At 33.6% G+C, this 12,425-nt stretch overlaps 2 protein-coding genes across 5 annotated transcripts in view; one reads left to right on the forward strand and one right to left on the reverse strand.

Moving 5' to 3' along the window:
• Positions 1-3,003, reverse strand: part of LOC131532500 (atrial natriuretic peptide receptor 1) — a 28,923-nt gene extending 25,920 nt beyond the window's left edge. The window contains exons 1-3 of one of the 3 annotated variants that reach the window (XM_058764195.1): positions 2,895-3,003; positions 832-955; positions 653-758 (exon numbers count right to left, since the gene is read on the reverse strand). In XM_058764195.1, coding sequence (XP_058620178.1) covers positions 653-758; positions 832-855 — 130 coding nt within the window. In that variant the 5' untranslated portion in view covers positions 856-955; positions 2,895-3,003. Of the gene's footprint in view, positions 1-652; positions 759-831; positions 998-2,051; positions 2,113-2,894 lie in introns of those variants that run through there. The other 2 variants (XM_058764196.1, XM_058764194.1) reach the window with 2 other exon arrangements.
• On the forward strand, positions 2,174-12,344 carry prelid1b (PRELI domain containing 1b). Of its 2 annotated transcripts, none has more exons than XM_058764198.1 (6): positions 2,174-2,234; positions 2,917-3,043; positions 3,722-3,941; positions 8,327-8,440; positions 8,638-8,716; positions 10,091-12,344. In XM_058764198.1, exons 2-6 carry the CDS (start codon positions 2,949-2,951, stop codon positions 10,180-10,182), a joined length of 600 nt encoding a protein of 199 aa, XP_058620181.1. In that variant the 5' UTR covers positions 2,174-2,234; positions 2,917-2,948; the 3' UTR covers positions 10,183-12,344. The 2 variants fall into 2 exon arrangements, with proteins under 2 accessions (XP_058620181.1, XP_058620180.1); XM_058764197.1 differs by having other exon boundaries at positions 3,722-3,947; positions 10,091-10,557.
• The last annotated feature ends 81 nt before the right edge of the window (positions 12,345-12,425 follow it).

Genomic DNA, 12,425 nt, shown 5'->3' on the forward strand with positions numbered 1-12,425 from the left:
CAAAAATTCAGTAAAAATAAGAAATATTATTAGAATTTAAAATAGCTGTTTTCTATGTGAATATCTGTTAAACTGTAATTTATTTCTGTGATGCTACGCTGTATTTTCAGCATCATTACTGCAGTCTTCAGCGTCACATGATCTTCAGAAATCATTCTAAGATGCTGATTTGCTGCTCAACAAACATCTCTGACTATCATCAATGCTGAAAACAGCAGTACGTTTTATTACAGAGTACTTTTATTCATCAACGATGCATTAAACTGATCAAAAGTGCCAGTAAAGTCATTTATAACGTTACTAAAGCTTTCTATTTCAAATAAATGCTGTTCTTTTGAACTTTCTATTCATCTGTAAATCCTGAAAAATAAAATGCATCACGGTTTCCACAAAAATATGAAGCAGCACGACTGTTTTCAACATTGATAATAATAATATTAATAATGATGAATCAAAAGCAGCAGGACGTGATCGTTACGCAGTGATCATTAGATAATAATCAAATGTGTCCATAATTCATTACACTATGCAACAACGTTTGTTAAAAAAGAAAATTAGTCTAGTTTAAGTATAATTTAGTGTTGCTTGTGATTATTTCTGAAATGTACAAGCAATTTTTGAGAAAAACTGTTTTAAAGTATACGAGACGCACCTCCGCAGTCGATCATGTTGAGTTCGTCAGGTTTGTCCAGCGGCCAGCAGTCATATTCACGGTTATCCAGATCATGCCATCCAAACACACACACCACAAAACACACCTGAAACAATAATAATGCATCTGTGATTCACTCTAAACAACTTCTCTACTTCTTCTCATTCGTGAATTGTTACCATGCAGATGCAGTGGGATCTCATGTCGACGGGCTCGTGTGGATGCAGACGGATGCTGTGAGACTCTAATGAGAATCAGACTGAAGGATGAAGATGATGAAGGGTTTGCACATGCGTCCTTCACCTGGACACGAGCGCAGCTCACATACATTATTCACATAGTTGTCTGAACCTTTACTGCTGTAAATAACATCATCATTTAAACATTTCAAGGTTGTTGTTTCCTAAATTTTGTAGATGAGTCTCTTAAAAGGGGCGTGTGAATTAATTTGAGCTGACTGAACTTCTTTAATTTATAATTAATAATATGTTGTTAATAGGTAGCAATAGATAGTTACTGCTTCTAATGTGTAAGTGTGTTTTAATGGTTCAGACTAAATGTATAGTGTTCAGGTGTGGATGTATAATAATAGTCGTTTTCAATGTGGAAATGCGTCTCCATCTAGTGGTAGAAATAAAAATCTGCAGCAGCTTGAATATTAGATGTTTACAAACGAACACCTGAACATCTAAATTATTCTCTGCATTCATAGATGTTTACATAATCTGAGCAAATCAGTTGCTCTGACTCTGAATTTGGTTGACTTTCATTAGACATTTAGTGGTTTAACTAGACTTTGAATTGTAGTTTGCATGTATTTGCATGCAAAATAACAAAAAACAACAAATAGCAACAGAACGTTTATGCTTGTACTTGAAGAATAACATTCTGCAGTCACATCAGCAATATATGTGTGTGTCCCTGGAGCACTAAAGCAGTCATAAGCAGCACAGCTATATTTGTAGCAATAGCCAGCAATACATTGTATGAGTCAAAATTATCAATTTTTCTTTTATGCCAAAAATCATTAGGATATTAAGTAAAATCATGTTCCATGAAGATATTTTGTAAATTTCCTACCGTAAACATATCAAAACTTAATTTATGATTAGTAATTTGCATTGCTGAGAACTTCATTTGAACAACTTTAAAGGAGATTTTCTCAATATTTAGATTTTTTTGCACCCTCAGATTCCAGATCATAACAAACCATACATCAATGGAAAGCAGATTAATTCAGATGATGTATAAATCTCAATTTCCAAAAAAGTGATCCTTATGACTGGTTTTGTGATCCAGGGTCACAAATTTGCTCATGCAGAAGCCAATATGCTAGTAATATGCATGCTAATAAACATCTAGTTAATATTGAGAATTGGTCTCTAAACTGAAGTGTTACCAATATTTTGTAGATATTTAATTTGAGAGCATTACTAAGCGTGATAACGTAGAGTAATAATAATAGTTTATTTGACTGTTTAACGCTCTTGAGGCGCGCACGCATACTCACGCGCACGCGCACGCACAGAAGGCGGAAATGCGACGGACGTCGGTGATGTTCTCGCGGAGCTGCAGGATTACAGTGAGTCAGTTTATAGAGTAAATATATTTTTTCTTTACCAACGTTGAGCGGCTGTGTTCGTGTTTATTCGGCTTCTGTTCGGGATTATTCGTGTTTGTTTTTGTTTGTCTCGCCTGTGTCTGCGCGCGGTGCTGATGTTCGCGATATGCCGCTATATTTGCTCTATAACCGGATAATAACAGTGTTGAAAAATAAACACTGTAAACATATATACAACTGGATGGATCTAAGAGCTGTAATTCGTGTTAAATCAGACTAATAAGCGCTTATTACAGGAGAGGAAGTTTCGCTATTCGACACTCGAGGGTTTGTTCACTAAAGCGGATTAAAGAAGATAAACTCTAATGACATTAAACGTGATTTTATCATTATATAAACTCTTAAAAGAGTCTGAACATCAGCAGTGTCCGTGTGTTTGGCTGTGTGGATCTGGGTTTATCGGGTACCGCTATGTTTTTATTAGCTAATACAACTTCCGCTTGACAGACGTGTCAGAATATCACCATGGTAACTGTATATTCCGCCAATGACCATTGGCTCTGCCCCTTACAAAAGGTGTATTTTTTAACCATGGTCTATGAATACAGTCATGTATTGTATCATTGTATTTTATCAGCCTGAGTAAGTGTTTAAAACCTTAAAATAGGAAGCTGATAATACAGATGTGTGTTTCTCTGTTCAGGACTCTGTCAGCGGGGCTCTTCTGGGCTCGTGATGATGGGGAAGTATTTCTTCAGTGAGACGGACATCAAGAGCGCGTGGGATCAGGTGTTGACGGCATTCTGGCAGAGATACCCCAACCCATACAGGTACCTAAACCACACTCGGTTTAAATGAATAGCTCACCCACAAATGAAGTTTTTCTGTAAATGTGCTCACCTTCAGTTCATCCCAGATCAGGATGAGTGTGTTTCTTCATCAGGTTTGGAGAAATGTGTCTCTGCATCAGTGTCTCAGCAATGGATGCTCTGCAGTGAATGGGTGCCGTCAGAATGAGAGTCCAAACAGCTGATAAAAACATAATCCACAAGTAATCCGATAAAAACACTTGTATATTTTAGTTAAAAACATCTTAATGCTGGATTTGTTTCAGCTTTTGTCTTCTCCAGATGTTAACTGATGGACTGGAGTGCTGTGGATTATTGTGATGTTTTTATCAGACTCTCATTCTGACGGCACCCATTCACTGCAGAGAGTGATGGCATGCTACATTTCTCCAAATCTGATAAAGAAACAAACTTATCTACATCGTGGGTCTTTTTAAATTCATTTTAGTTTTGCACATTCTGCAAGATGCACTCACAAAACACATTTCAAGCATTTAGGCAGAAATTCTGACGGCACCCATTCACTGCAGAGCATCCATTGCTGAGACACTGATGCAATGCTACATTTCTCCAAATCTATATAATCAACCTATCTTAATCAGTGGCTTCTCTGCTGTTTTATTTGATTGTTTTGTGCACTATACGACGTGTTTCTCTCAGCACTCATGTTCTGACGGAGGACGTACTTTTCCGCGAGGTGACGCCGGATAACCTCCTCCTGTCCCGGCGGCTCCTGACGAAGACCAATCGTCTTCCTCGCTGGGCCGAGCGTGTGTTCCCGGGAAATCTGTCGCGTTCAGTTTACGTCATCGAGGATTCTGTGGTCGACCTCGGAAACAGGAGCCTCACGACGCTGACCTGGAACATAAATCACGCTAAAGTAATGGTAAACAACAACAACACACACCCCCACATTTACACTATTTACAAACAGGGTTCCCACGGGTCCTTGAAATCCTTGAAGTTTCAAGATATTTGGCTCACCAAAGAAGATTACAAAGAATGGCTTGCCAGAGATCCAAAGCAGGGCTCCAAACTGTGACTAAAACGGTCGCATTTGACCAAAAACTTTAATTTGCGAGTGACGTTTTTGCTGAGGTCGCCAATGTTTTTTTTCCTGATTGTTTTGCGATCACATCTTTTATGTCCACGTATTAAACTGAGACGATGCGCATCAAAGTTTTAATGGAAAAGGAGTTTCAAACAGTCCTCATCTCTGTCGAAATGCCTGCTAAACGCAGCTCAGTCGTGCAGCGCGAGAGATCAAAATGACGGAGACGTGCAAAGTGAAAGTGCAGAAAAGCAGTGTCTTATTTCATGCACAACTTGAACAAACTTCAACAGGTAAAGCTGTCAGCTGTGTGGATATTGGCAATTTCATTAACAATTCTCGTTTATAATCATTACTAATATGGCTTCTTGTTATCAAGATCTTTAGTCTATATGCTGAGTTCTGTAAATTCGCAAACTTCATATTAGCCTGTTTGCAGCGCACTTGCCGTCCAGTAATCACAATAAGCTTTGTGCTTTGTTACTTTTTAATAAACAAAGTATCAGCTTTAACATTCTGCCAAATTCATAACAAAATTCATAAAATAAATACAGTTTTGGCGCTCTTTAATGCGGCAGGCGCAATCGCTTTAGCGCCTCAGTTCAAGCGGCAAGTGAACCCATTATATCTTTCTCTATTATAGTATGAAATGAATGTGAATTAATATCAAAAGGTAGGCTATTTTATAAGAGCCTACACTTATTGAAATGTCTCATGTAATCGCTCATTCTGTGTCAAACTGTGGAAATCTTGTAAAGCTTGTAAACAATGCCACGTAACAATACCTAACCACTGGCCATCCATAAGCTCATCAGTCAGCTAGAAAAATTATTATAAAGAGGAGCATTTTGCTTTATTTATTCGCTCTTGCTTATTAATATTTTTACTTAACCTGTTGTCTACATGATAAAAAATGCAAAAACCGACTGGATGTGTGAGAGATTTGACAACATTTCTATAGGATGCATTGAGGAGGAGGACATGACTGTATGATTGAAATGTCAAAATGTAAAAAAAACAACAAATAAATAAAACACGTTTATTCTGTGGCACCTAAAAAAATATTTTTTTTCTTATAGGAGCCGATGACTCCTTACTCGATTTTTCTGTCTGGAGCCCTGCAAAGGATGTAATGTTGAATTGCTTTGCTTGTTAAGATAATGTAAAGCCATGAGGCAAGAAAAACTTAAAAGCATATTCATATATCTTAAAACTTCTGGTTACATGAGCCTAAGCTCTTTTCAATAAAATCCATGCAAAAGTTAATATCAGATCATTTTAGAATACAATATAGTATGTACCAAATATTATTAAATTTTATGCAAAACAGAAATACGGCAAATATCAGATTTCTGTCATATGGCCAAAAATAAATGCAAAAAAAAAAAAAATTGCTTTTTTGCATAGTTGTGTTTGACACATGAAAACTGTAACAATGTATCTTACAAGGTGACGCGATGTAACCCTTGCTCTCACTTGAAATGTGTCCCCACATTAAGTCCTTGAATTTGAGGGTATTGGACCTGGAAAGTCCTTGAAAGGTCCTTGAATATGAAGTTAACCAAGGTGTGGGAACCCTGTACAAACATGCATCGAAGAGCAAACATTTTTTTTAGAATGATTGATGTACGGTTATAATTTTTTGTTAATATTTTGAATTAGATTTATTTTTAAAATTAGCTTTTTTATTTCTTATTTTTAGTTTAGTTTTAATTTTAATTTTAGAGTTTTAGATATTTTGTTGTATGTTTTTGTCATTTTTATTAGTTTCTGTTTTTATGTCTATGTAGTTTTTATTTATTTTTTTAGTTTATTTAGTTTTAGTTATTTTAGTACTTTAAGTTAAACTAAATAAAAATTAGAAATAACTAACTAGCTGAACTAAAATACGTTCAAAAAATGTAGATGTTATTTATTTATTTTTGATGTTATTATATTTCAGTTAACATTTATTTAAGTATCTTAAATGTTTTTATGGTTTTAGTTTACTATAATAACCCTAAACAAACTAAACCGAGTGATTCCTGTGTTGTGATTGTGTTTGTATTTGTATAAACACCTAAAACAGACTCGCAGAAATACAGACACTTTAGTTTAATTGTGACCCTGGACCACAAAACCAGTTATAAGGGTCAATTTTTTAAAATTGAGATTTATACGTCATCTGAAAGCTGAATAGTATGCGTGCGCGCCTCAGGAGCGTTAGAGAGTAAAATAAACTATTATTATTACTCTACATTATCACGCTTAGTAATGCTCTAAAATGATCTATCTACAAAATATTGGTAACACTTCAGTTTAGAGACCAATTCTCAATATTAACTAGATGTTTATTAGCATGCATATTACTAGCATATTGGCTTCTGTGTGACCACATTTGTGACCCTGGATCACAAAACCAGTCACCAGTCAGATTTATACATCATCTGAATTAATCAGCTTTTCATTGATGTATGGTTTGTTAGTATCGGACAATATTTGTCTGAGATACAACTATATGAAAATCTGGAATCTGAGGGAGCAAAAAAATCTAAATATTGAGAAAATCGCCTTTAAAGTTGTTCAAATGAAGTTCTTAGCAATGCATATTACTAATCAAAAATGAAGTTTTGATATATTTACGGTAGGAAATTTACTTAATATCCTAATGATTTTTGGCATAAATGGATAATTTTGACCCAAACAATTGTTGTCTATTGCTACAAATATACCTGTGCTGCTTATGACTTATGACTGCTTTTATGCTCCAGGGTCACAAATAATTATAACTTGATTATTTCCACATTGTCATAAAGTAAAATGATGTTGATCAAGAGATAAAGTTAGTCGCTGCTCAGGACTTCAACTTGAAGATCATTTTCTTATTTTTTTTTTATCAGGTTTTGGTTAAAGGATTTTTATTAGAGAAAAGAAACATGAATATTTCTGTAAAAATGGACCATTTCTCATTGTAGAAATGAATACGGAGACATACAAAACAATAAACATCCATTCAGTTTAAAACCAAAGATTTTAAAACACCTCTGCGTTCACTTCACTGTGATGAAAGCAAACAGTGGCAAATATTATCTCCAGAAGCTGTGTGTTTAGTTTCGTAAGCAGTGAGATTTGAGCTGTTTTGTTGTGTTGAGTGTAACTGTCTTTCTTTGATCGCACCTGATTGTGGTTTGTGTCAGATCTGATCATCTCTACGATCAGCTGTGAGGTTTTGCAGAGCTCTGCACTCAAACATCTCTTTATTTCCCCTAAACCAGTTAAACACAAACCACTCAACTCAATTATGCAGGCAGGGTTATTATAGTTAACTAACACTACAACCATTAAAAAAATTGTTACTTGAAATAAAATAAGATTAAGTTTTTGAGGTTTTGTTTAGTTTACCTAAAATGTACTAAAATAACTAAAATTGAAAAAATAAACTATAAAACACTATAGACATTTTACAAAACAAAAATGATGAAAAATGACTAAGCTAGCTTAGCTAACTTAATATTATTTACTATTTTAGTTGCCAAGGCAACATTTCTCATAACTAAAACTGAAATAAAATAAAAAACTTTATAGACTATTAAAAATGACAAAAACACATAATGAAATTCCAAAATCTAAATATTTTATCTAAGTAAATATTTTATTTTATTGTACTAAAATAACTAAAACTGAAATTAAAAAACTACTCTATTTAAAAAAACAAGAACTAACAAAAATGATAAAGACACACAACAAAAATACTAAAGCTAACTAAATATTTTATTTCAGCTTGATGCCAAATCAACATTTCTTAAAACTAAAATAAATAAAAAACTATGTAGACATGTTTAAAAAACTAAAATAACTAACTAAAACTATAACTGACATAAAAACTATATGGAAATGTTAAAAAAGTAATAAAAAAATAAAAAACCCCACAAAAATAACTATTTTATTTTAGCTCGATTCCAAGGCAACAATTTAATTTAGTTTAACTTGATATACTCAAATAACAATAAAATCAAATAAAAACCCTAAATATAGACATATTTAATAATAATAAATTATTAATAAATTGAATAAAGATAAAACCTATAATAGTATTTTAATTAGACCAAAATCAAAGAAAAAATCATGAATGGATCTCATTGTGAGAAACAGTAATGCTGTCTATCATAATGTGAATTAAGATGCATCTAAGTGTACATTGTGCATCTGACGTGTATGTGTGTGTGTGTTACCAGCGTGTGGTGGAGCGCTGTGTGTTTGCAGGCGAGCAGGACCGGCCTGTTTGGACGCGGCTCACCAGAGAAGCGTGGATCTCATCAGGAGTCTTTGGCCTCTCCAGACCCATTCAGGTAATGCCACGGCTGAGCGACTAGCAAACACTGGGATCATCGCAGTACTGCTGTTCTCAGGATCTGGGTTTGAGTCTGACCTAAAACAAGCAACAGAAAGATGATGAGACACTGAAAATAGACTTAAACATCCATAAGTGTTGTGTTGAGATGACTCGTCAGCATTATGTTGTAATACTGTGTCTGTCATCCTGCAGGAGTTCGGTTTGGCCAGGTTCAGGAGTAATCAGGTGAAAGCGATGAAGGGTTTGGAGCACGCACTGTCCAATCTGCAGAGTAAGAGCTCTAGTTATATACACTACAGGCCTGTTCGCATCGAGAACAAACACTAAGAAAACATGGAGGAAAAAAATGCACAAAACTACCTACGAAAGGTCCACAAAAAGAGCTCATTCTCACATGATTCAGTGCAAAATAAAACCCATCAGACAATAAAGACCTTAAAACATTAATGCAGTGATATAGGAAAAGCCATAATGTCAATCTTTATCAGTTTGTGTAGGTCAGGGTTATTATAGTTAACTAAAACTAAAATCAAAACCTTTAAAAAGCAGTTTTGTTAATACAATAATTTTTGTTATATAATATAAAATATAAAAAAATCTTATTTCAGATAGTTGCCAAGTCACAATTTCTCATTTTCATTTAGTTTAACTTGAACTAAAATAACTATAGAAATATAGAATGACAAAACCACACTGTAAAATTAATAAAAACCTCAAATACAATTCAAATGGAAAATATTAAAATATAAACTGATTTAAAATATTAGTAAAATATACTCAGTGATGCTAAAATAACACTTGAGTTTCATTAACTAAAACTAAAATTAAAACCATGAAAAACAGTTTCATTACTTTAAATAAAATAAACAATAAAATAAAATCAAGTTTATTTCAGCTTTATTTCAGCATTTCTCATTTTATTTGAGTTTAACTTGTACTAAAATAAATAAAATAAAAAACTATAGATATATTTAAAAATAAAACATATAGAAATGACAAAACAGATACAAATTGCTAAAGCTTTTACTAAATTTAAAATACAAATTATAAAAATAAAAACAATCAAAATATTAATAAAACCTATAGTAGTTCTCATCAATACTAAAATAACACTGCTGTAGGTGTAAATACTATATTTTATAAAAACTCATTACCAAACGCCATATATATAATCTAAGTTAATATAGTAAAAAAACACAATGAATGGTGTGAATAGGCTTTTATCCCCTAATCCTGAGTCATATTTATTTGTATGTTTCAAAGCAGCTTTACAGAAAATCATGATAATGTTTATAATATCTTAACACTATAACCAGCCTTATTTATTAGTTTAGAGCTGGATGATAATAAAGTGACATTTTGTGACTTTACAAGCAATTGCAATTTCCTATAGTTTATATGGCTTTATGTGAGGTTATTAAGTCTTAAGACTTTAATGACAATTTGTAAAGACGTGTTTCATTACTAAAAAAGAAAAACCTCAGAACAGATTAAATTATCTCAGTGTTAGTTCCTCTTTCCGTTGCTGTTTATTAGCATTACATCTGACACCATGAGAGTCTTCTGTAGATGAAAGATAACAGAAAGTGTGTTTTACAATAATCCTGCCGTATCATCATGTCTTCTTCTGTGTTCATCATTTCAGAAGCATCGGCCGTGTGTCCTGGAGATTCTGCAGAGAAACACAAAAACCTGAATTCAGCCTCCAAAACCCAGAAACCTCAGCAATACATATGATCAATATGAACAAAGAGTGAATTTCATGATCATATCAGGTCATCCCAAAAAAATCAGAAGAAAATCAGACGCATTTCTTAGGAATATTACAATTTGTTTGATCAGAACTTTATTTTTATGACATTTACATTTTCCCCAATTCTCATGACTGCTATGCAAGAAGATTATTTTAGCCGTGAAGTATTTATATCATTGTAGCATTTGTTGTACTGCCTTCAAGCTGATTTCAGTTTAAAAATAAAGTCACTGTATTGCAAAACTGTTTAACTTATATCGCAATTCTGAGTTTGTAATTTTCAACTCTGAGTTTAAATCTCACAATTGTTTTTTTGTTTCTGTTACAGAATTAAAAATAAAAAGTGAATTGCAACTTAACTCTGACTCTCCTCCTCAGAATTGTGAGTTTATATCTTTAAAAAAAGAACTGTGATGTAGAAACTTAAAATTGCGAGAAAAATTGCTGAATTGTGAGATAAAAAGTCGCAATTACCTTTTCTTTTTTATCACGTGGCAGAAACAAGCCTCCATAGAAATATGACCTGAACATGTTTTCATGAGATTCACTCGTAAAAACAAAGAACTTACCCAGAGAATCATGTGATGTGACCTTATTTCATGGCTGCTAAGTAAAGTAACGGTAAAGCTCAGGTAACAGTAAATGTGAAGACTGAAGATAAAGCTCGCTGTGGAGATCATGCTGTCCTGTATCATGTGTGTTTAGAAATTTTATTAGAAAACTCAGGGACAGATACTTTGCAATTGTTTATAACTGACACGGTCACCCTGCAGTGTGTTTCTGACGTAACGCATAGTAGAACATATATATATATACACAGTATCTCACAGAAGTGAGTACACCCCTCACGTTTTTGTAAATATGTTATTATATCTTTTCATGTGACAACACTGAAGAAATCAGTAAAATCTTTCGTTTGAGGATGCCCCACAAATGCTCAATAGGGTTTAGGTCTGGAGACATGCTTGGCCAGTCCATCACCTTTACCCTCAGCTTCTTTAGCAAGGCAGTGGTCATCTTATCATGTTGGAATACTGCCCTGCGGCCCAGTCTCCGAAGGGAGGGGATCATGCTCTGCTTCAGTATGAAGTATTCACTCATACGTCTATTTCCCAAACACAACCTCTGGATATGACGCTGAGCACGTGCACTCAACTTCTTTGGTCGACCATGGCGAGGCCTGTTCTGAGTGGAACCTGTCCTGTTAAACCGCTGTATGGTCTTGGCCACCATGCTGCAACTCAGTTTCAGGGTCTTGGCAATCTTCTTATAGCCTACGCCATCTTTATGTAGAGCAACAATTCTTTTTTTCAGATTCTCAGAGAGTTCTTTGCCATGAGGTGCCATGTTGAACTTCCAGTGACCAGTATGAGAGAGTGAGAGCGATAACACCAAATTTAACACCTTTACTTTGTAGAAAAGTGTCATTTCTTCAGTGTTTTCACAGGAAAAGATATAATAAAATATTTACAAAAATGTGAGGGGTGTACTCACTTCTGTGAGATACTGTAAATGTATATATATATATATATGTATATATATATATATATATATATATATATATATGTATGTAGTGCAGTCCAAAAAAAGACTTTAAGCTCAAGCTGATCATCAGGCATTCTTACGTTTCAATTTAACCTTTTCACTCAAAATATTATTCCTATCATATAATTTGTAACGAAATTAGAAATATTTTCACTAGTGGACTTGGACTTTTGGACCCGACTGTATTAGAATTTAAAATCATAAAATACATTGCTGTATAATACATCATTTTATCAAAATAGTTATGAGTTCATATCAAATAATTTACTGGATTTTAGGTCACAAGTTTAAAGCGATCAATCTCTTACAGCTGTGCCTCTTAACTGTTTAAAATTTTCTAGTCTAATAATATGACAAAATGCACCATATAATTTTGAGAATGTTTTAATTTATAAAACTATGGTTTGTTGTAATATTTCTGTTGCTCTATTCATATGTTTGTAATTGCATTCCTTCACAGATGCTTTAGTGTAAAATTTAAGGTTTTAGAATGAAGAATATTGTGAAAATGAATATTTCACTGTTCTGTAGTTGTATTAATTTTGCTTTTGCTTGAAAAGACGAGACATGGAATCTTTAAATAAAGAAGCAAATGATGAAACTCTTGTAAGTAATTACATTTCAAGCAGAAAGTTTTAATGATACTGTGAACACAAAATTTAAAATGTTCTTCATTTGTACA

Source organism: Onychostoma macrolepis, chromosome 23, assembly GCF_012432095.1.
Source record: "Onychostoma macrolepis isolate SWU-2019 chromosome 23, ASM1243209v1, whole genome shotgun sequence".
Lineage (NCBI taxonomy): Eukaryota > Metazoa > Chordata > Actinopteri > Cypriniformes > Cyprinidae > Onychostoma > Onychostoma macrolepis.

What these genes read in the sequence shown, in the direction of transcription:
- prelid1b (XM_058764197.1), top strand. Translation starts at nt 2,949, where the DNA reads ATGATGGGGAAGTATTTCTTCAGTGAGACGGACATCAAGAGCGCGTGG. An exon ending in TAAATCACGCTAAAGTAATG is followed by an intron (nt 3,948 to 8,326) that starts GTAAACAACAAC and finishes GTGTGTTACCAG; the next exon opens with CGTGTGGTGGAGCGCTGTGT. An exon ending in GCCTCTCCAGACCCATTCAG is followed by an intron (nt 8,441 to 8,637) that starts GTAATGCCACGG and finishes GTCATCCTGCAG; the next exon opens with GAGTTCGGTTTGGCCAGGTT.